The sequence below is a fragment of the Eulemur rufifrons genome, chromosome 7 (assembly GCF_041146395.1).
Source record: "Eulemur rufifrons isolate Redbay chromosome 7, OSU_ERuf_1, whole genome shotgun sequence".
Taxonomy (NCBI): Eukaryota; Metazoa; Chordata; class Mammalia; order Primates; family Lemuridae; genus Eulemur; species Eulemur rufifrons.
In genome coordinates, this window is record NC_090989.1 from 111,555,613 (window position 1) to 111,580,081 (window position 24,469).

Sequence of the window (24,469 nt, forward strand, 5' to 3'; positions counted from 1 at the left end):
AAATAGATACATAAAGTCTCAGTGCCATCAACACTTAAAAGTTTTGAAAGGATCCATAAAATTTGCATCTTTAGAATTTTCCTGAAAGCACCTAGACAAAAAAAAAAAAAATTAAATTCTACCTGTGGTTGCCTATTCTTGCAAGAAAAGTATGGTGTGGCAGGTGTTAGCTTGTGTACTGGGAATTTTTCTATGGCATCTATTATTATATATTTTTACCTTTAGAAAAAGAATAAGCTCATTATCATAGCTATTTAGATGAAATGTTGAGTATGTTTTGGTTTAAAATTACCATGGATTTCAAACAACCATATTAGTTAGGTTGAACTTGCCACATGTACATTTTGATTTTGGCTCTAAGGCAGATTCTCCTCGTAACAGTTACCAGATATGAGTCAACAATGATTCCAGTTTCCTAAGCCTCCTTTTGCATTTTAGGAAGAACTTTCCTCTACCCTTACCCTCCCATCTCCATCCTCCGCTCTCTCCCAATCTAAGCTTTGGCCTTGTGGGTAACTCGTACAGTGAGGGGCCTATTTGTTTCTAATGAGAATAGAGATACTGTGAGATATCTAAAGCCTGCTTGAGGTTGGGTTTGTTTATGTAGATGATTAAGACCCAACTTGACAAAAAAGACAATAAAATTTTAATAGAAGTCCTGTTGTCTTCCAGACACCATTAGTGTTTGGGATATATCAGTGAACCAAATAGTCAAAATTTCTGACAACTCCTCCTGTGAGAACAGCCAGCCAGGTGAAAACTTGGATGCCCAACCCAGCCAAGACATTGTCTCAGCAGAGTCATTAATATTTTCTCCATCCTCACCTACCGTGTCTGTCCTGTGGAAAAATGCAAGGATTGTGAGAAAATAACCAAAAGGGTAAAGAGGGGTGAAAAATTAGTGACAGGAATTATTTGGTGGTAGTTTTTGGCCTTATAAAAAAAGAATATTTCCTTTATGAAAATATCTACTCAAAGATTTTTGTATATAGAAACTCCCCCAGTTTATTGAGGTATTTATTTCAAGAGGATTGTGAGTTTGAGGTAAGATAAAATAATTGTCTATTGCCAACTAAAGATAGCAGGAAGGAAAACTAAATTAAAAAAAAACAAACAAAAAAACAACAACCCTAGAATGGTAGTCAATGGTATGCTACAAAAGTGGATATATATATATATATATATATATATCTCACATATATGGGTGTGTATGCATCTATATATGTGTGTGTGTGTATATATATAACTAAATTGAATATAAAGTGAAGTCATGGCCGGGCGCGGTGGCTCACGCCTGTAATCCTAGCACTCTGGGAGGCCGAGGCGGGTGGATCGCTCGAGGTCAGGAGTTCGAGACCAGCCTGAGCAAGAGCGAGACCCCGTCTCTACTAAAAATAGAAAGACATTATATGGACAACTAAAAATCTATACAGAAAAAATTAGCCGGGCATAGTGGCGCATGCCTGTAGTCCCAGCTACTCGGGAGGCTGAGGCAGTAGGATTGCTTAAGCCCAGGAGTTTGAGGTTGCTGTGAGCTAAGCTGACGCCACGGCACTCACTCTAGCCTGGGCAACAAAGTGAGACTCTGTCTCAACAAAAAAAAAAATAAAAAAAAAAATAAAGTGAAGTCATTATTTTAATAGTTTTGGTCTAGGAGGTTGATCCAAGATAAATAAATAAATGGGTATAAATGGAGGGGTAATCTCAGTCACACAAGTTCCTGCTAATCACCAGTGTGCTTTATCATTTTGATTGTATATGGCTAGCTTTTCTTCAGTTATCATGCTGAATTGTAATTGTTTGTGTATTCCACACGGTAAAACCAGGGGCCATACCTGATTTACATATTTCCAGGGTGCAATAGCAAGGAATCCGTAGATAGTAGGTAATGGTGAATTGCACTATAAGAAGAAACAGACCTTACAAGAAGAGAGAGAATTATGGTGGATGGCTTGAAACAATTTTTTTAGGTTGTTTCTCTTTGTTCATTTGGAGAAATAGGATGCCTTCTAAAGGCAGGAAAGCATTCAAATTTTCTAAGTATCAAAGGATTGAAATTATTAAAAAATTGAATTTTGATTAGAAAGTATAAATATCATGCTACTGCTTCTTATCTTTCACATGTCAACTAATGTTTGTTTCTTTTGGCTTCTGATTGAATGTCATTTTTCTGAAAAAGTGAGATCAGTGGGCAAATTTTTCACTCTGCATTCAGGATACATGTATTGAGGATAAAATGTGATCCAGCCATTGAACTTAACACTACAGAAAAAGAGATAAAAACAGATATCACCCTCAAGGAATTCTCATTTATATCATAATAATTCTGCAAACAAAACTGAACAAACCTAATGTGGAAGAAGAATATATGTTTTCAAAAAATGTTGACATAATCTCTTTAGAATTATTTACTTTTAGAAAATTGTGAAAGATTATATATTTTATTGGGTCATTTTGTTAATTATTTTAAAAGTATCATTTTTATGATTTTATTTTATTGTTGAAGAAGTATAATTTATTTTTGTTATTCTAAAGGTGACCAGATCCTATCCTATTTGTAGTCTAAGAAATAAACATTTTCTGCCTCTCATAATTCATATTAAATTCCTAGTATGTCTGCCTTTTATATTGTTTTGCATAATTTATACAGAAGACAGAATGAAAAGTTTCTGAAAGCAAAACTTTTGAAATAAAAAATCTATTTTAACTAACAATGGCAGATTTATCTGACTTCACCCCCAATCCCTGGCAATGATGACAATTTGTGTAGTCACAAAGAATCCAGTCATTAACAATGGACAACATTGTATTATATTAGTATGAATGAAAGCCAAAACACATTATGGATTCCAGTTTTTATACTGTTTTGTTCTTTCTTCTTCTTCAAATATATTGCGCTGCTTTCTGGCTCATTTAGAATATTGTAAAGTGTGTTTAGAAATTAGGTAGAAAATGAGTGATTTTTGTTTTTTTTCAATGTTGTTGCTAATATTTACTGAGAATTGACTGAGCATACTAGTGGTTATGTTGGAATAAGGAAACATCAGATGATTTACAAAAGAAGTGTTAGCTATTCATGTATGTTTAGATTGATTGTACCTGGAGTATTCTCATTTGTGATTATTTTTTCTGACTATTGTGAGTGTGTATGTGTTCCAAAACTACTCATCTATTTTTTGAATTTCACTCTTCTAGATGTATATTAAGTGTTTTTTATGTTCAAAATATGGTGCTAGTTGCTATGACTGGATATATAATATGTGGTACTAACTGCTGTGGTTAGGGGACTGACTGGGACAGAAATCCTGCACTCTGGATATATTTCTTTCTCAACAAATCTGTATGTGTTGTATTTGACATGTTGTCCTACGTCGTAATAGATGCTAGGGATTAAAAAAAAGATTTCTTTATTTCTTCATTGATTCAATGAACACTGTGCACTAAATTTACGTCAGATTTGGAAGTTCTAATATCATAGAGATAAACTTAACTATGATTTTTAAACTAGAGGGAAATTGTCATTTAATTTATTGTATTATTTCGCAAGTAAAGAGATTGACCCAGAAGCAAGTAGTGATGACTTACGGTCCGTAGATAGCAGCTTGACTAGCTTTCTGTCTTTGCCACCCTCCGCCCTTGGCTGCCCTTTATGTTAGGTGTTGTTGCAGCCTTGGGCCACTCTGGTAAAACAGTCTGGGGGAGGCAGCCCTCCAGTGAGGCAGTGTCCTCACTGACTCCCACCTCTGCCCTGCCTCAGTAAGGATTTCATATTCAGGAAGTGAAAGTGTATTCCATTTGGAGGAAAATCCCTCAAGTAATATTTAGCTTTTTATTGGTACATAATATTTGTACATATTGATGGGATACATCTGATATTTTCTTACATGCACAGAATGTGTAATGACCAAGTCAGGGTATTTATAATATCCATCACCTTGAGCATTTATTATGTCTGTGTGTTGGGAACATTTCAAGACCTCTCCTTTAGCTACTTTTAAATATGTAATGCATTGTTGTTAACTATAGTCACCCTGCCATGCTATAGAACATTAGAACTTACTCGTTTTATTTAATGTATGTTTTTGCACATTAACCAACCTCTTTTCATTCCCCCCAAACTCCGCCCCATATCCTTCCCAGCCTCTGGTAACTATCATTCTACCCTCTACCTATATGAGATCAACTTTATAGCTTCCACATATGAGTGAGAACATGTAATATTTGTCTTTCGTGCTTGGCTTATTTCATGTAATATGATGACCTCCAGTTCCATCCAAATTGCTGCAAATGACAGGATTTCATTCCTTTTTATGGTCAAATAGTATTCCATTGTGTATACATACCACACTTTATTTGTCACTTTATCTGTTCATGGGTACTTAGGTTGTTGCTGTATCTTTGCTATTGTGAATAGTGCTGCAGTAAACATGGGACATCCCTTTGATATGCTAATTTCCTTTCCAATAGCACATCAGAAACATAATACACCATTATTAAATGTGATATATCCCAAGGATGCAAGGACAGTTCAATATTTAGCTAATTCTAAATTACTACTAAATAGTAGTAATTACTTCTAAAATACTAGCTAATTCTCTTTCCTTCCCTTTAAAATTCCTAAGATAAATTTAAATATATCACTACAATTTTATTATAATTTATTATGCAAAGTCAAAACTGTGTAGGTGGGCATTTTCAACTGTGTGTGGGTGTGTGTTTGGGGGGAGTTAGAGTGGCTCCATAGGATTGGTTTGTGGTGTTAATTATCTCTGGAAATATAGACATGTATGTGGAGTGAAGATATGATGAAAGACAGAATTATCAGGTGTGGAGCTACTTCTGTACTTTAGTTTTATTAGACTTTATTTAAACTTATATACAGTAGCTGCTAATAGTTTGGTTGAATATGATTTTTTTGCTGAAATTTATTCTAGTGATGATGAAGAAAGTATTGGATTGGGGAAAAATAACAAATAAGGTTAGGGAACACTTCCATCGCTTTCTTTTTTGACTACCTGGGAGCTTTTGCTTCTTGTTGAGACTAGGGATGATTCATTCATTCATTCACTCATTTGTTCAACCAGTATTTATTGACTGTCTTCAAAATACAAGGCTAAGGGGATATACAGATGAATCAAGATGTGGATCTAGCATATGAAGGAGGGACAGTCAATCTAGTATAAGATAGACAGTCTTAGCACAAAGAGCAGAAAGCAAAATGTTCAATGAAAGGGAGAGGAAAAGAGCTGTGGGAGTTAAGAGAAGGAAAATGATCTTTCCAATTATGCTTATCAAGGAGGAGTTTATAAAGGAGGTGGCATATGGAATGGGCCTTGAAGGTAAATGGTTTGGACCCAGTTGAGAAAAGATGTCCTAAGCAGTGGTGCCATCATGAGTGAAGGCATAGATGACAGATCAAATAATTCAGTTTGGCTTTGGAATAAGTTATTTAATGGACTATTATTAAGGTGAGGCTGATTCATTTAAAAATCCTTCTATAGGCCAAAGGTCAGTAAACTATGGCCCATATTGCTGCCTGTTTTTGTAAAAAGTTTTATCGAAACATAGTTATGCTCATTTGTTTACATTACTGTCTATAGCTGCTTTTGCACCATAACAGCAGAGTATAGTCACTGCGACAGAGACCATATGGCCCTCAAAGCCTAAACTATTTTCTGTAAAAGGCTAGAGAGTAAATATTAATAATATTTGCTGATTCTTGCTTTAGGCCATAGTTGAAAACACTGATCCAGTCTGGCACAGAATGGTTTTTTAGGAGAGATTTTCAGACAGTCCTGATTATAAGAGGGGAAGAGATAAGTAATGTGGAAGCCTGTAGGGTTTTTGAACTAATCTAGGCCAGTGCCTTCTAGTAGGAGTTGGAGAGGATTTGAATGCAAAATAGATTAAGTAGATGGAATCAGTAGGATTAGGCAAAAGCTTTGAAGAGAGAGGCCATGGTAAGGGAGGAGTCAAAGCTGGATAAAAGAATTTCAACCTGAGTGATTGTGTGGTTGATGGTGCCACAGAAACAGGGAACATAGAAGGTCAGGCACAGTGGCTCACAGCCTGTCATCCCAGCACTTTGGGAGGCCGAGGTGAGAGAATCACTTGAAGCCAGGAGTTCAAGACCAGCCTGAGCAACCTAGCAAGACCCTCATCTCCATGAAAAAATAGAAAAAATCAGCCAGGCATGGTGGCACACACCTGTACCATCAGCCACTCGGGAGGCTTAGGTGGAGTGATAGCTTGAGCTCAGATGTTAGAGGTTGCGGTGAGCTATGATGACATCACTGCTCTCCTGCCGAGGCAGCAGAGCAAGACCTTGTCTCAAAAAATTAAAAAAGAAAAAAGAAAAGAAAAGAAACAAAAGGCAACCAGGAGCACAGAAGGACAAAAAGAAACACTTGTAAAAATCTCAGTGATCTAGTGGAGATCAAACACTGGCATGTCTAGTAGAGGACTCAATATGACTACGTAAGGTAGAATCTTAGTTTTTGCAGGCCCCAGGGGTATTTACCACAGTTAAATGTGGAAAGTTTTATTTTATTCTTCACCTTTAAATGGACTGAATTCCTATGAGAATTATTTTTATGACCTTTGTGTGTTCTTTTTAACAAAGAAATTGACAATTTGAGTTTTTATAGCCAAAATAATTTTAAGTAGAAAACATTTCTTGTCCTTTCAGAAGTTGTAAATAGGTTCAAAGAACTTTTCTAAAGTATTTAAACACAGACATAACAATGCTACTGGAATGAAATGGAAAAAGTTTCAGCAACCTTAAATTTTTATTCAGTCAAATTCTTTTTTTTAATGTCAGCTACTTTATTGTCCTAATTTCCAATGTTACAGAAAGGTACAAAAATATGAACACATCTAAGTTTATCCATTTTAATATTTACAAATATAAGCCTGAATTACTTGTATTTTACATAAATTTTATCCTGATTGAGATTTAAAAAATTTTAATTTTGGTGATATGTGATTATAGAAAAAATATTAAGTCTAGCACTAATAAAGCTGTCTTTAATTTGGACTTCATTTGGTAATGTAAGGTAAACACTAATAATTCAATGCAATCCATATAATTTAAGTTGAGGGAAAATTGGTATACTCTGTAAATAGTACAGGTATTACTATTGTGTTGGATTCTAAATTCTGACTTTTATTAGAGACCTTTCATGTTTTATGTGCCTAAATTCTGACATGTGTATTTTGAAACTTCTTTTTTCATCATTAAACAGCTTTGATGTCATATTTGCTGGTGGTCCAGAGGAAGTTCTAAAAAAGTTCCAAAAGATGAACCACAAAGTGGTCTTTGCAGCAGATGGAATTCTGTGGCCAGATAAAAGACTAGCAGACAAGTATCCCATTGTGCACATTGGGAAACGCTACCTGAATTCAGGAGGTGGGTAAGATATTCGCAGAAAAGTTTAATGCAAGTTAAAATATAAATATTGGTGAAACAACCTTTTAAAATATATGAGTTACTGTCGACATGAAATAACCATTATCTTATTGTTACTATAGAAAATAATAATTTAAAATCCATAGTGTATTTTATAGTTGATAAAGCGTTTTTCCATATATTATGTCATTTGATGCTTCTAACAATACTAGACAATGTAGATATTATTATTTCTACATTATAAATGAAGAAACTCATGTTACTACAACCTAAGTGACTTCTCCTAAAGACATTCTGTTGTTAAAAGAAAAACAACATGGATCCAAGTTTTCTAATTATGGTTCATTAAAAATTTTCTGGCTACAGGATAATAGGTTTAGTAAGTTTCCTTACTTGGGAAAAAGATTAGTCTTAGTCTCCAATCTTGTAGCTCTTAAAAATAAGCATTGCTTAATTATATTTCTGAACATTATTGGAGTAAATAATTGATTTGTCTTGAAATCAATAGTTGACAAGATTCAACATTGAGTGTCCAGGTGTACTTAAAGTGTTGGATTATCTATGCCACCACGCATTAAAAGAACAAATTACGATATCTCCCACCCCCTCTGCCCCTGAAAAAGTAAAATAAAATTTGACTTTTGACATTATTATGACTCCACAATTTGTTTTATTTAGATTGAGATTAATGTAAACATGTGGCCGGAAGACATAACCAAGGGGCATATTAGAAAAACAAACTGTTTGCCAATTGCAGGACACATTGGGAAAATGGATTTTTTTGGGCGATCCACATGTAGATACTATTCAGGCTAGTTAAAATAAGTGCTGCTTGAGGTAGTAGCACATCTGGGTTCTAGTCTTTGCTCAGCCACTTAAGGCAATGAAACCTTTAGCAAGTAATTTAATTTTTTTGTGATGCCTCAATTCCAGCTCTTTTCACCTGTGCTTTATTTTAGCAACCCATTCCCATAGTTGTACCTTGGACCTTTGTCAGCACACACAGATATTGTACTTCTGAAACCTTAACATTCCAATTTCCACTGCCTAGTTTCAGATTCTTTTTTCTCTTCATCTCAGTACTTCCGCAGTATATACTTTTTAGGATCTCTTGATTATTATATTTTCTCCCAATCTGTTTGCTACCTTTGGATTTCATTTCCATATTTAGTCAGAACCTAGGGTTTCTCAGGTTGGTCACTCTGCCCTCGTCGCCTTAGCAGTTTTTCCCTTTTGGATTTCTAGTTGGTGAATTGTCAAAGTCTCTCTCTGAGATGGGTGCCCACTCTCCTCTGCTTGAGCACTCGGCTTGTGACTTGGTGCCACTTCCATGGCATGGCCTCCAAACTGTCAAGTCCTTAGAAACACATGGCTCATCTTTCAACTTATTCTAAGTCCTACATAAACACCAGTTTGTAAAGGCAGTACTTAACTATGGAACTCTGGGATAGGCTTTATTTTACTTATTAAAATTTTCCCAAAGATGACATGCATAGTGAAATGTCATACATAAATTTATCTAGATAATGATATATCTACTTAGGTGGCTGAATTTCAAACAGACTCACCGTGTTGTGGAAACAGCAGAAAACTAACAAATAAATGCAGTTGTGAGCCAGTTTAATTAAGGAAAAGGTATTTATAAGTGGGAAAGTGATCATACATGGACATCAAAGCATCATCCTTGTGCTTTCTGTAGTCAAAATAATTACAGAGATGGTAGAAAATATAAATACATTCAATACAAGTTTGTGTAATTTCATTAATGATGTATTGAGGGTTATTTAAGGGATCAAGTTATGTTTGTGGCTATATCATTTAGTTTTGTTTTTTTTTTTTTTTTCCAATTTAATTTTACAGAATCAAAGAATCTAACAGTATGTCTTGTTAGATACAGTATGTCCTCATAATGTATACATTATTTCTTGTACAATGATATGAAATAATATGGGAAATATTCATGATAAATTATTAAGTGAACAGTGCAAGTTAAAAACAATAGTTTCATATTTTTTCCCCACCCCCCCTTTCCCGAGTCAGCACCTTCAAGTGTTACCACTCCCCAAACGGTGCGCAATGCACTCATTGTGTAGGCATACCCCCATCCCCTCCCCCACCCCCCACCTCAGTCTGATGTCCAATTGGTGTCGTTCCCAGATTTGTATTTAGGTGATGATCAGGGAAACCAATTTTCTGGTGAGTACATGTGATGCTTGTTTTTCCATTCTTGGGATACTTCACTTAATATAATGGGTTCCAACTCTCTCCAGGAGAACCATAGAGATGTCGTATCTTCATCATTCCTTATAGCTGAGTAATATTCCATGGTATACATATACCACAGTTTACTAATCCAATCATGTATTGATGGGCATTTGGGTTATTTCCACTTCTTTGCTATTGTGAATTGTGCTGCTATAAACATTTGGGTACACGTGCCTTTGTTACAGAATGACCTTTTTTCCTTTGGGTATATGCCCAGTAATGGGATTGCTGGGTCAAATGGCAGGTCTACTTGAATCTGTTTAAGATACCTCCATAATGCTTTCCACAGGGGTTGCACTAGTTTGCAGTCCCACCAGCAGTGTATTAGTGTTCCTGTCTCTCCACACCCACGCCAACATGTGTTGTTTTGGGTTTTTTTGATAAAGGCCATTCTCACTGGGGTTAAGTGATATCTCATTGTGGTTTTGATTTGCATTTCCCTGATGATTAGAGATGTTGAACACTTTTTCATATGTTTGTTAGCCATTCTTATATCTTCTTTTGAAAAATTTCTATTCATGTCCTTTGCCCACTTTTTGATAGGGTTGCTTGATTTTTTCTTGCTGATTTTCCTGAGTTCTAAATAGATTCTTGTTATCAGTCCTTTATCTGATGTGTAGTATGCAAAAATTTTTTCCCATTCTGTAGGTGGTCTGTTTATTCTCTGGACTGTTTCTTTGGCTGTGCAGAAGCTTTTTAATTTAATCATGTCCCATTCATTTATTTTTGTTGCTGCTGTGATTGCCTTGGGGGTCTTCTTCATAAATTCTTTGCCTAGGCCAATGTCTGTAAGAGTCTTTCCTACATTTTCTTCTAGAATTCTGATTGTATCACGCCTAAGGTTTAAGTCTGTTATCCACCGTGATTTGATTTTTGTGAGAGGTGAAAGCTGTGGGTCCTGTTTCAGTCTTCTACAAGTGGCTAACCAATTCTCCCAACACCATTTGTTGAATAGGGATTCTTGTCCCCAGAGTATATTTTTTCCCGCTTTGTCAAAAATTAGGTGACTATATGAGGATGGTTCTATATTTGGATTTTCTGTTGTGTTCCACTGGTCTGTGTCCCTGCACTTGTGCCAATACCAGGCTGTTTTAAGAACCACGGCCTTGTAGTATAGTTTGAGGTCTGGCAAATTAATACCTCCCATTTTGTTTTTGTTGCTTAAAATTGCTTTTGCTATACGGGGTCTTCTTTGATTCCATACAAAGTGTATAATTATTTTCTCTATGTCTGTAAAGAATGATGTTGGTAATTTAATAGGGATTGCATTGAATCTGTAGATCACTTTGGGTAGTATAGACATTTTAACAATGTTGATTCTTCCGATCCACGAGCATGGTATATTTTTCCATCTATTTGCAAGTTCTGCTATTTCTTTTCTCAGTGTTTCATAGTTTTCCTTATAGAGGTCCTTTACCTCTTTAGTTAGATATATACCTAGATATTTTATTTTCTTTGTTGCTATTTTGAAGGGTATTGAGTCTTTAATTTGGTTTTCCGATTGACTGTTATTGGCATATATAAATGCCTCTGATTTGTGTGTATTAATTTTGTAGCCTGAGACTTTGCTGTATTCGTTAATCAATTCCAGGAGTCTCTTGGTTGAATCCTGAGGGTTTTCCAGATATAACATCATATCATCAGCAAAAAGTGAGAGTTTGATCTCTTCCTTCCCTATTTGGACTCCCTTGATTCTGCTTTCTTGCCTGATAGCTCTCGCAAGGACTTCCAATACTATGTTGAAAAGTAATGGAGACAATGGGCAGCCCTGTCTGGTTCCAGTTCTAAGGGGGAGTGCTTTCAGTTTTTCCCCATTCAGTATGATGTTGGCTGTGGGTTTGTCATATATGGCTTGTATCATTTTTAGGTAGGTTCCATCAATGCCTATTTTGTTAAGCGTTTTTATCATAAAAGGGTGTTGAATTTTGTCAAATGCTTTTTCTGCATCTAATGAGAGTATCATATGGTTTTTGTTTTTGCTTCTATTTGTGTGGTGAATTACATTTATAGATTTACGTATGTTGAACCACCCCTGCATCTCGGGGATGAAGCCCACTTGGTCGTGGTGGATTACTTTTTTGATAAGTACTTGGATTCGATTTGCTAGTATTTTATTGAAAATTTTTGCATCTATATTCATGAGGGAAATTGGTCTGTAGTTCTCTATTTTTGTTGTATCCTTTCCAGGTTTTGGTATTAATGTTATATTGGCTTGGTAGAACGTGTTGGGGAGAACTCCATCCTTCTCAATATTGGAGAATAGTTTATGTAGGATGGGCACCAGTTCTTCTTTGTATGTATGGTAAAATTCAGGTGTGAACCCATCTGGACCAGGGCTTTTCTTTTTGGGAAGGTTTTTTATTGCTGTTTCGATTTCAGTTCTTGATATTGGTCTGTTCAGGTACTCTATTTCTTCCTGGTTGAGCCTGGGAAGACTGTGTGTTTCTAAAAATTTGTCCATTTCCTCCACGTTCTCCAGTTTGTGTGCATAAAGTATATCATTTAGTTTTTAAAAACAATTTTTGATAGATTTAATATAAAGCACATATATATTATATACTATGAAAACATAATTTCTTTTCATTTATTAAGGATACTTGGGATTTATAAAAAAGGATAAACATAATTTTTGAATAATGATAATATAAACTATCAGAAAATGTGTGTTACCACTTGGTATATTTTTCATCACAGAAGATTTGTTATAGGAGTTAAAAAATATATTATCTTTCAGTGTTCTAGGATTTTCTTTATTTGCAAGAGTAACGAAAAACAAGTAACCAGTTAGTAGTTTTTGTCCTGTTTTCGTTTTGTCTTGTTTTCTCTAGGTAACAGTAATTTTTCCTGGATCTATTTCTTTTAATTCTTGTATTCCTATGAGAAAATTTTAATCTTGAGGGTAAAAATTAGATTTTCTTTCAATTCACAGGAGTATCATTGGTCCTTTTTTAGAAGTATTATATGTCAATGAAACATAGCAGCTTGGCTGCATTTCCAAAATTCAGAGGAAGACTCAAACAGGAAAATGATCCTGTCTGTGTCTTTCATAGACAAAGGTTATTGGCGGATTTAATACTTATGCTCTAAGGCCAAGGGGAACAATCCAATTTTAGACTTCCTTTTTCCAGACTATGACACACAAAACCTAGCCAGAAAATGGTTTAGCAGGCACAGTAATGACTTGCCCAAGTAATGGAAAAATTCTCAAAATTCTAGATATAAAATTTCTTTGGGATGTTTGCAGTCAATGACAAATCCAACATTCCTTTGATTGCAGTCTCTGGCACTGATACTAAAACCACTGTAGTAGAGATTTTCTTCTTCCAGAAACAGTGAGTCCTCGGCAGAGGATCCAAGGAGAGCTTTTTAGAAGGTCAGAGAGAAAATTCTTATGTATTACTCTATTCTTTTCCTAGTAACCTTTTCCCCTTAGGAGCCTTGGAAAACATTAGTTCTCCCTCTTATGTCAAAATTTGGGTAATGTATTTATTTAAGGAGAGTGTTTGATTATTTTCTGTTTTGCGGTTGGGAGTAATGCTCATTCTATTGTAGTTTATTTGTAAAACAAAAGGCACTTAATAACTCATATTTCTTTTATGGTGAGCTATGAAATTCCAACCTAAGGATTAAGCCTCATGTCTTCACAACTCTGCAACTGAACTGGTCAATGAAATTAACATAGACATGAGTTTTGGTCTTTGGATCCTAAATTCTCTCATTCTTTCTCTGCTGTGTTGCAGGATTTATTGGCTATGCTCCCTACATCAATCGTATAGTTCAACAATGGAATCTACAGGATAATGATGATGATCAGCTCTTTTACACTAAAATTTACATTGATCCACTGAAAAGGGTATGTGACAGTCTGCATTTTCCTTTTGTTTTCTTTTTCTTACTTTGTTATATTGATAATGTGGAGTGGTCACAAACAAGGAAGTGTGGCAGCTGGAAAACTGAATTTCAAAATGTTCTTGTTGATAACATTTTAAATAATATGAGTCAGTGAAACAAATGCTAATAAGTGAGATTAGTTTCTCTCACTTAGCTGGGTGTCAGCACTAGCTTAATGTGTCTTTATGGCCCCCTTTTGGTGGCCAAGACAGCAACCTTGCCAGACTTGGGTGGATCAGGCAGAAGGAGAGGAGGAAAGATGCAAGGCCCTGCTCCTTCTTCATAGCTATATGGAAACACAGTGAAATGACTTGATACTAAAATGAAGTGGCAGCTCTCACACCAGTGTTATGGCCCCACCTCCACTGCATACTCACTTCCAAGGCTGCCTCATAATAGCACCATGAGTTATATCATTAAAACTTTTCAGCTTCAAGATTTAGAGAGACAATAATGAAGTCCCAAAGACTCTAGAGAATGACTTCTATCAAATTCTTGAACAAAGAGCTGTCATTTAATAAGACACAAAACATTGGAAATATGTGTTCTTTTAGTCACTCTATCTTGCAGCTATGGTGCTTTCTCACAAAAGTTACTCCAGCGCTATTTGATACCAATATACTTTTGTCGTTTAATAAAACAATGTATTCAAAATCCATTGTACCTCCTCTGTGAGCTTCTATGATCCTAAATAGATGAGAGGCCAGCATCTATATCAATCTATATGGAGAGAATGAGGCCAAGTAGTCAGTGACACAGCAGGAATTGAATCCTGGGTTCCCTGAATCAGGATTTCCTTCTATTAATATTTCATAGGATGGTGACATTGAATTCATGTGTTTACTTAGCTACATTTTTAAAATAATATATTTTTTGGATATTTTTGAAATGGCCTGTGAATAAGGCCTCTTAATAGATGGTTTTTAATTGTAAACTTACCTGTGACCCCACTGAGGATAGGGACTTTCCTATGATATTTGGAGCCTAGAGATCAAGGGTACTGGGGAAACATTGAGGTTAAAAGCTCTGATCTGTGTCCAAATATTCAGTGGCCCAGAGTGAATAGAGCCTGTGGGTGTAGCTGTTCAAGTATAATCCTTTAATGGAATCCTATGGGACTCGATAGCCAATTCGTGGATTTAGAACATTTGCGAATTTGAAGCCTGGGGATTTAAAGAAATAATAATAATGTCCCAAAGAGGTTAGAGCCTGAGGATCCATGGGACTATGATATAGACACAACCTTATGCCTTTTATTGATAGGAATACTGCAATTGTCACAAATAGAGCAACTCAAAATAGCAGTGGCTTAAATAAGATAGATTTTTCAAAATATATTATTCCCCTTTATCACATTTAAAAAAATTAAAAGGCAGGGAGCACAAGGCTGTTTTAGTGGCTTTATGGTATCTACCATTCATTCATTCATTCATTCATGGTTCGACCATTAGCCTAGAGCTCTCTCAATGTAGTATCTTAGTCCTAAACGGCAACTTGAGTTCTAGACATTGCATTCATGTTCTGGGCAGCTAAAAGGCAGAATAGTAAAAAAATGGGCCATCTTAGTTGCATCAACTCTCTTTTAGTACCCTGTCTAGAAGTCTTACAGAATATTTTCTCATACCTTTATTTGACCAGAACATAGTTATGTGGCCACACATAATATATAAAAGGAATTTTGTTTTTTATTTCAAGCTCATGTGTCCTACTGAAAATTTGAGTTCTGGGGGCTGGAGGGATGTTGGGGACAATAAGCAGTCTGCAGTAGACCCCAGAGAGAACATTCCCAAAATTGAATTAAGTGAAACTTTGGACTAAAGTTTCCTAATTTGAGAATATTTTTATTATCTTTACCTAATAAAAGCTAATATTTCATAAATTCATAATATATAATAAATATAGCTATAAAACTTCCTGAATCGTGTATTTGTTAGTGCTGTCATTAGAAACATAAGATTTTCTTGCAGTGTATTTTACAGTGAGTTGCAACTAATAGCTGTTTCTGTGTTTTAGGTAAATACTTCAGTTATCTAAATATATTCATTACACACTTAACACATAGGAATTTTAAACTTTAAATTCCTCCCCCAAAACAAACCATATTAACATGATAGTGGTGTTTGCTGTTTTTGTTATAATTTTCAATATTATTTCTATTCATATTTTTTAGGAAGCTATTAACATCACATTGGATCACAAATGCAAAATTTTCCAGACCTTAAATGGAGCCGTAGGTATGCTTCCTAAATACTGGATTGTTCATGTATGCAAATGAATGCTTGTTGTTTTCAGCTATCTTTCTTTTATTATGTCAATTTGGGGGCTGTGACTAAGATTTACAGTGTAGATACTGCATTCTTTAAAAAATGTTGGACTTGAGTTTAGGTCGATATAGTTTAGTACATTATGTTAAAATCATGTCCTAAGACTGATGTGTAAAAGATAAGCTTCTGGCCTTAGGTAACTTAAAATTTAGTGTCTCACTATCTGGGAACTTTATTGTAGTAGTGGGATCATTGCTTACTGAAGCCTCAAATTCCTGAACTCAAGCGATCCTCCTCCCTCAGCCTCCTGAGTAGCTAGGACTATAGGCGTGTGCTGCCACGCCTGGCTAATTTTTTTTTGTAGAGACAGCGTCTTGCTGTGTGTTGCTCCAGCTGGTCTCAAACTCCTAGACTCAAACAATCCTCCACTTCAGCTTCCAAAAGTGCTGGGATTATAGATGTCAGCCACCAGGCCTGACCCATCTGAGGACTTTAGATATATTTATGAATTAACTATACTTTATTATTATACATTTTTCAGTGTGAGTTCTTTGTATTGTGAATTACTTAGGAATGTTAGAGTAGATCCTTTTGACCTAGCTGAAAAGCAACTGGAGACTGCTAGATAGGTAGACTGTGGAAGAGTGTATAAGTATATATGTGTGTGTTTGTGCTCATGTGCATTTGCTTCTGTGCATATGCATGTGTGCCTGTGTGTGTTTTCCTAGGGACATATAGATCTAGATAAAAAATATATTACTATATTAAAATTAATACATAAAATAAAAATACCTTAATTCACTAGTACATTACTTTAAAAATTAAAAATACATTGCAATTCAATACAGTTCTTTAGTTCATACAGTAAAAAGATTCTCAGACTAGAAAGCAGTTAGTTTGAAGTACTCAGAAAATGTGAGGAAAGGAACCTGAAAATAGAAAACTGCTTCTGCTCGCCTCTGACTTGTATTGTTACTGGATGATTGTATGCTTTATTTTTAAGAACTAGAAATACTATCAGTGGTGGCCAATTGTAGAAACCTTGCTTATGCCAGGCGGTATACTATTCATCATTCATATATTGTTATTATCTTCATCATAACCCTATAAGGCAAGCATGGATCCCATTTTACATATGAATAAATTGAGAAAATATTTTAACTCAGCTAGGATCACATTACTATCAAGAAGCTGAGGCAGGATTGCCTAGATGCTTTGCTTCTGCCAGACAGCCCAGTGGATTAGTATCTCAGGCCTTTTGCTAGTGCCAGCTTGGAGTGAGTGAGTAAGGCACACTTGAACCTATATCTGTGTTAGCGTCATCCTTCATTTTGGGTGTCTGCTGACTTAGAATAGGCAACGTTTCTAAAAGTGGAGTAGCACATAGAATTTGTATCCATGAGAAATTTTGTAATAATCACACACACACACACACACACATACACACACACTCTTTAAATTACTAAAACCTGTTTTCTCTTTTTAACCCAGATGAAGTTGTTTTAAAATTTGAAAATGGCAAAGCCAGAGCTAAGAATACATTTTATGAAACATTACCAGTGGCCATTAATGGAAATGGACCCACCAAGGTGAGTCACAGTGACTTTTACCTGGCTCCCTATTTCTTGGAGATAGACTAAGGAATGATATGTGGAATGTCATATTTAAAAAAAATTATTTAAAAAGCTTTATTTTGGTGCCAGCATTTTTCTGTCTTTATATTTTACATAGTATATTATCTGTTTTCATGTTAATTAATCAAACTGACGATTTTTCCTCAGCAGAGGGATAGCTTTTCTTTTTATTTATAGAATATTTCACTTCAGTGTTTTATTTAATAACAACAGCTAACTTGAGAGTGAGCCATATTTCCCTCCTGCAGGGTATCCTCTCTGAATAGGAATTGTTCGGGTCATCAAGGAATCATTTGTTTCACCTGACTTGCCGTTTTCTCTGTTAAGGCTGTTAAGATTGGAGTGTAACTGTATGGCCAGAAAGCTTCCTCTTGCTCTTATTTTTACCAAAGTTAATGACAGGGATGTAATTTGACTAATGACATTTTGTATACTTTTATTCCAAATATATATAATTGAGCTTGATGAGAATTTTATTGACTGTAAAATTTATAGATGGAAAATTTATATTGCTTGTGTCCCATTAAAGCAAAAGATATATTGCATTGAAAAAATATATATATAGTAATATTGTGCTTAAAACAATGTTCTGACGTGCTGAGATGCCTCATTTAAGTACCTACAAAAGAGAGTAACAGGTAGATTTATAGTGTGGGAAGAGAGGATGAGAGCACGTAACCTGCTGTTTCAGAGGAGTGAGTAATCTGAATTCCAATAAAAGATGTATACATGGAAGGAAATTCAAGGGAAAGCTCACATTGGCAGTTTATCCTCCATCAAAATGGAAGAAGTAGATTGCCTTTCTTTTCTAGCTAATCTTTCCCCCTTGCTTTTCATCCCATTTCAGCCTTCCTACAAAGTAATCTTCCCCATGTGCTCTCCTTTCTCTATCTTGTGATCAGTTTCCCCAGCTCTGTTCTCTCCTCATCAACACTTTAAAGACCCTATCAAGTCTTTCCTGTCCTATAAATAAAAAAACTAAGCCAACACAAAGGAAAATATCTTCCTCAGTCTACATTGCCTTCCAACCTGCACCTCCCTTTCTCTTCCCCTTCACAGCCAAACTTTGTTAAAGCATAGACAACTCGCTACACCACTACTCCCCTTCCCACCACACCAGCAAACACTCCTGTCAAGGTCTGTTGTCACGTCCTTGTTAAGTAGTGGACACTCTTCAGACCTCATTTTTATTTCACTCAAAGGCAGCATTTGACAGTATGCTGATCTCATTTGGTCCTATTTCAAATGCTCTTTCTCTTTGCTTCTGTGATGCTCTGCTGCTTTGTCTATTAATTTTCTGGTCTTTCCTCTTTAATATTTCTTTCTTTTTTCTTTGTTGATATGCATTTTTAAAATTTTACAGCTCAATGTTTCTGGTGACCCTGTGCTTGTATTATCGTAGTAAATGCTCATAGGTGTCTGTCTGAGGCCTCTTCCTTTTCAGTTCTGTGCACATTCTTGAGTAACTTGCTTCATTCCCTTGTCCGCAAATCCTTACCCTAGCTCCTGTGTTTCTCCTTAGCTTCAGGTCTGAATACTCATTTGGCAGATTTGTTTTTTGTGTCGTGTATACCCAGAGCTCAAGACCTTCAGCTCTGCCTTCTCTTCTGTCCTAGTTGTTAACCAGAACTTGGGTTTGGTCTTGGCTCTAGACACTTCCCACTCCCACTCCAAGCACTCTGTGTTCCAGCTCCCGTGAATTGGGGTTTTATTTAATTTTCTCAGTGCCCATAGCAACTTCCTTAATTCAGGCCACCTGCAAATTACTAGTAGCAGCCGCACCCCCAGCAGCCTGAAATTAGAGTATTCTGCCAAAGAAGAAACCGTATCACTCTACTGACCTCTGTGATGCCTTTCTATGGACTTAGATATGAAGTTCCAACTTCTCATCTTGTCTTACAAGGCTCTTTGTTTTCCTTCTGCTTTTGTGGCCACCAATCTACCACCCCGTTCAATCTCCCACTTCCAGCTCTACACATCCACATACTCCTCAGACTTACTCTCTCCTTTCTTTCCCTTAGCGCCTGCCATACTAAGTTACTTTCAGCTTTGCAAAAGTTTCATCTTTCCTCTATCTGCAAGTCTTCTGTATATGCTTTTCACTCGTTCTGAAATCCTCTCCCCTAATTCCCACCTGTTAAGTTATCTTTAAGTGTCAGCATATTCCTTACTCCTCGGGTCTCCTGTGTGTTTTTGTTAATATCTGGAACTCATTCCATTACAATACGTAGCACATTCTGGAGAGGGGTGGTATTTACCTGTTTTCCTGTGTCTCTAATCTGGCCTGTAGCTTAGGAATTATAGAAATCATATCTGTCATATTCACTTTTGTTTCCCCAGGGTCCACCACATGTACAGTATATATTAGGCTTTCAATAAATCTTAATGCTAGAGTCTATAAACAATCTAATGACGTAGGATTATTCTTGGGAGGGAGATTTGTTTTTTTCTGGCAGGCAAACAATTATAAAATGACTGTGGGTCACAGTAAATTTCCCTAGGCAAATTTGATAAATGGACATACTTTGTCTATGAAGTCCTTTACCATGTGTGTAGTTTCTGTTTTAGCTCTTTGTCTGTGATACTGTCAGTGCCAGTTAGGCAAGGGCTGGTGCAACCCAGTATCTCCCATAACTAAATGGTATGCTGTTCCTCCTTGGTAATGTAATTTTTAATTTTTATTTTTATTTCAGCTTATTATGGGGGTACAAAAGTTTAGGTTATGTTTATTGCCCATGCCCCCCAACCCCCCGAGTCAGAGCTTCAAGCGTGTCCATTCCCCAGACAGTGCACATCGCACTCATGTGGGTATACACTCATCCCCTCTCCACCACATCTATTTTAATCAAACTTAAATGTCTTTAAAGAGTGAGCTTGTCCTGAGAATTGAGCCATTGTGGTTAAGGTCTGATGTTCAGTGATTTCAATGTGATCACCACTTCCTTCCAAATTTCTAGGATGATGCTGACTAGAGCATTAAAAAGTGACCAAAGGATTTATCACAAGAAAAGGGAACACTAATCCTTAATAATTTAGAAAGACCTATGTGTACTAAGAAATTTTAACTCTTCTTGAAAACATATTCAATTTGGGCTATCACAGTTTTTGTCATTTCAGGCTGTGTGAGGATCCTATTATCTTTTGTCTGACATGATCTTATCTAGTTCATTTTCTTATGATTCTGTTTAACAACAAAAATGGAATAAGTTTTATTATAAAAATTATATTTGGGATAATATAAAAGCTTGAGGGAAATTGCATATATAAGCATTCATCTAATGCTAATACTTTATTTCATGTATTATGTTATAGTTAAATGCATTCACATGAGTATGTCATATTGCCCTTGTCCAAGCTGGTGGGGAAAGAAAGCAGATTATTAATACAAACTTCTTTTAAACGTTTATAAGGGGTAAAAAGATTTTTTTTGCATCGGTCTTTGTCCATTGCTTTCAGCTATTACCTTGTTTAGTGAGGGCTGATTATGTCAGTGGTTTTGAACCATAATATTGAACTCAATGATAGCATTTAAACCATTTTTTTCATTTAAAAATACATACATAATCTGTAAATGACAAATTAGTGTATTGGTAGTAACAAAGTACATAAAATGAGTTTATTTCTTAGTTACTTTCTCTAAATCTCATGCTATCAGAAAGAATAATTTTAAAGTTATAAGTAATTTTAAAAATCACTTATAATCTACCACCCTCCCATATGGTTTTTATTCATAGCTTCTTTAAGTTTTTATGTCTTCTCAGTATATATCTGTAAGAATTCATATTTTTTATTTCTTTTCATAATGGTGTATAAACAGTTTTGTGTTTCTTCATTAACATTTTATTCAAAACATGTTTCTGTATTCTAAATAATTATTTTCATACTTGTCTAGATATTAATATAATGTAAATAAATTTTTGGATAGACCTTATAATTTCAGGTTTGAAGCTTTCCTTTTTATTCTTGAAGCTCATTTACTGTTAGTAATATAAGATGCTTACTTTAATGCCCAGCCTTTTCTTTTAAATATTAGATAATATTTATATCTTAAGGAAATCATTATGAAATTGGTGATATTTTTATACAAAGAGAAGTTAAATAGGGGAAGATCAAATTATCTGATGTATACATTAAAATAAGTCATTTCTGAAACTAATTCGATTTGTAATAAAAATGGGGACTTTAATTTTCTGTATAAAAACCACAGTGCTTGGTTCACGGTGACCTTGAATAATTAGATAAATTTTTTAAAAAAAGAAAGAAGGAAAGGATTTGGTTGGAAAAGTTTCTCTGCCAATGAAAATGACATCATACTTGAAAACATTTTGATATTGTGAAAGAAGAATCAGGAAAATACCACCACCTATTAGCCCGGGAGTGCCCAGAACAGCCTAACTACATAAACAGTCTTCTGCACCTTCTATAGTTGCCAGCAGAAATATCTGCAGTTTTTATGAAGAAAACAAATGTAAGTGGGGGTGGCAGTGGTGAATGACCTCTGCCTGTGCGGTGAGAGATCCAAAAGAGGGAAGTTTCCAGTCAAAAGGGAAATAACTCAGAAACAGAATGTCACATACCACATGTTCTCACTTATAAGTAAGAGCTAAATAATGTGTACACGTGAACAAAGAGTGGAATAATAGACATTGGATAGGGAAGGGTGGGAGAGTGAGAGCAGGGCGAGGGATGAGAAATTACTTAATGGGTACTATGTACACTATTTGGGTAATGGTTACACACTAAAAGCCGAGACTTCACCACTGCACAATATTTTCATGTATCAAAACCCCCTAAATTTGTACAAATTATAAGAAATGTAATGTTTCTAAAATAATTATCTATGAACCAAGTTAAGGTAAAAAGCAGAAAGTAGAAAAGTTACAAATTAAAGTTTTAATTTTGAAAACTAAAAGTAATGCTTTTTTATATTCTAACATTTTAAAACTATTTATCATTTTCATACTCGTATAGGGATTCAGTTAGATTGATCAATAATTCATGCATGCTATATATAATAAATATTTTATGATATTTCTAAGATGGGGAATATACCAGTATTTATATATATATAAAAGTTTAGATGTGGCCAAAATATTTGGAGGATTTTTTTCCTTTCTTTTAAGCAAATTCTTTCCCAGGATATTTTAAACAAAACTGTACATGTCACACTTGCATAATTTTCATCTTTCAAAAATAATGCTTACTAGAGGATTGATTTTCACATAAATCTCTTTATTTTTTCCTTCAAATCCTTCTATTATTTTGTAGAACATGAGTGATTAATGTTTGCATTTGTCATTTGACAATTAACAAAATTTTTATTTCTGTTTTTATTATGAAGATACATAAAAATAACCACATTGACTCTTTTTTTTTTTTTTTTTTTTGAGACAGAGTCTTTTCTGTCTCCCAGGCTAGAGTGCAATGGTGTCATTATAGTTTACTGCAACCTTAAACTTCTGGGCTCAAGCAATCTTCCTGCCTCAGCCTCCCAAGTAGCTGGGACTACAGGCATGCGCCACCATACCCAGCTCATTTTTTCTATTTTTAGTAGAGACAGGGTCTCACTCTTGCTCAACGTGGTCTCGAACTCCTGAGCTCAAAGAATCCTCCTGCCTCAGCCTTCCAGAGTGCTAGGATTACAGACATGAGCCACACTGTGCCCAGCCCACATTGCCTCTTAAAATGTCATTAATTAACATCATGACTACATATTTCCTGCCTTATAATTTGTTTCTTGAATTATCATGTAGTCCAAAATATATGTGAATGAGTTGCTTGTCTATGTCTTCTGATTTTGCTGTAGAGATTAAATGTAGCCGTATCTGCAATGTCTCTATAACACAAAGATATTCCCATTTTTAATTAATAGTGTTCTTGTTTCAGCAGCATTGTTTCAAAGTTTCAGTATAATAAAAATATTTGAACAGAATCCCAGATCTTTTGGAGGAATGTGGTAAAATGGTACTCGACTAAGTACCTCATCTATTCTAACTTTAACATCTCCTTTTGGGCCATAGGAAGCTAGAAAAATCTAGTTGGCAATTGTCTATATTTTTTGACCCCCATCTTTAAGACATAGACATTTTTCTTTTTATTTCACCTCACCTGTCCAAAAGAAAAATTATTGATTGCAAAAGCATAATGAGGATTTTAGGTGCTATTAAGAGTATGAGGCAAAATTATAGTTTTTAGAAAGAAAGAATAAGAAAAACTACAAATGCTCTTATTACTACTAGGTATTAAAATCATAGAAAATGTAATTTTATTTATTATTTATCAGCAAGATTTTCCCTGAAATGTTAAAACTTTAGAGATATTCAAGTCATTTTTGAGGATTTAGAGCAAATCTTACTGTGTTTACCTTTGTCCCCATCCATCTTTGCTTACTCCTCCCACAAACACACACACACAGAGACACACACTCAAGATCACAGATTTTACAATACAATGAATGTCAACAGCTGCTTAAGGCAAGAGTAATCACAGCGGAGATGCTCTGAGAGATCTGAAAGAAGGTGGGTGGGGAAGCAATATCATACTTTGGCTTATTGTTGATAGGATTTGTGGGGTAATGGTACTAGATCTTTTTAAAATGCAAGCTGTCTTTTTCTGATAAGTGCCCCTGAGTCACTGCCCAGATGCCTAATTTATAGTAGCATTCCCCAAAAGAGCTTAGTGCCTTTTGGTGATGAAGCTTACTCAATATTTGTTTTGTGTGGTGATGTGTTGGTCAGAGGTCACATGACTACTGCCCCAGTTACTGTAGGTGTCTGTTCTGGGCCTTTGAACGTATGTGTCTTATTACTAAATTACTCTGTGGGTGACTTTGAGTTTCTGCTAATAGGTCTCGGCCCATTTAACATTGTTTCATTGTTTGACGTATGTCTTTTTAATTGTCTTCTCCAGTGTTATTCCTTATATAGTATAAAATTAAGTGACTTTTATGATTTATAACACGTTTTTGGCATTTCTGATACAGTTTGTCCTATTTTATGATTTATAGT

At 35.3% G+C, this 24,469-nt stretch overlaps 1 protein-coding gene across 2 annotated transcripts in view; it reads left to right on the top strand.

The window, feature by feature from the left end:
* The window catches only part of PLOD2 (procollagen-lysine,2-oxoglutarate 5-dioxygenase 2), a 92,164-nt gene that overhangs the window by 45,496 nt on the left and 22,199 nt on the right, over window positions 1-24,469 (top strand). For both annotated transcript variants that reach the window (XM_069473132.1, XM_069473133.1), the window contains exons 4-7: window positions 7,245-7,408; window positions 13,414-13,526; window positions 15,735-15,798; window positions 17,320-17,417. In XM_069473132.1, the coding sequence (XP_069329233.1) occupies window positions 7,245-7,408; window positions 13,414-13,526; window positions 15,735-15,798; window positions 17,320-17,417 (439 nt within the window). The remainder of the gene's footprint in view (window positions 1-7,244; window positions 7,409-13,413; window positions 13,527-15,734; window positions 15,799-17,319; window positions 17,418-24,469) is intronic.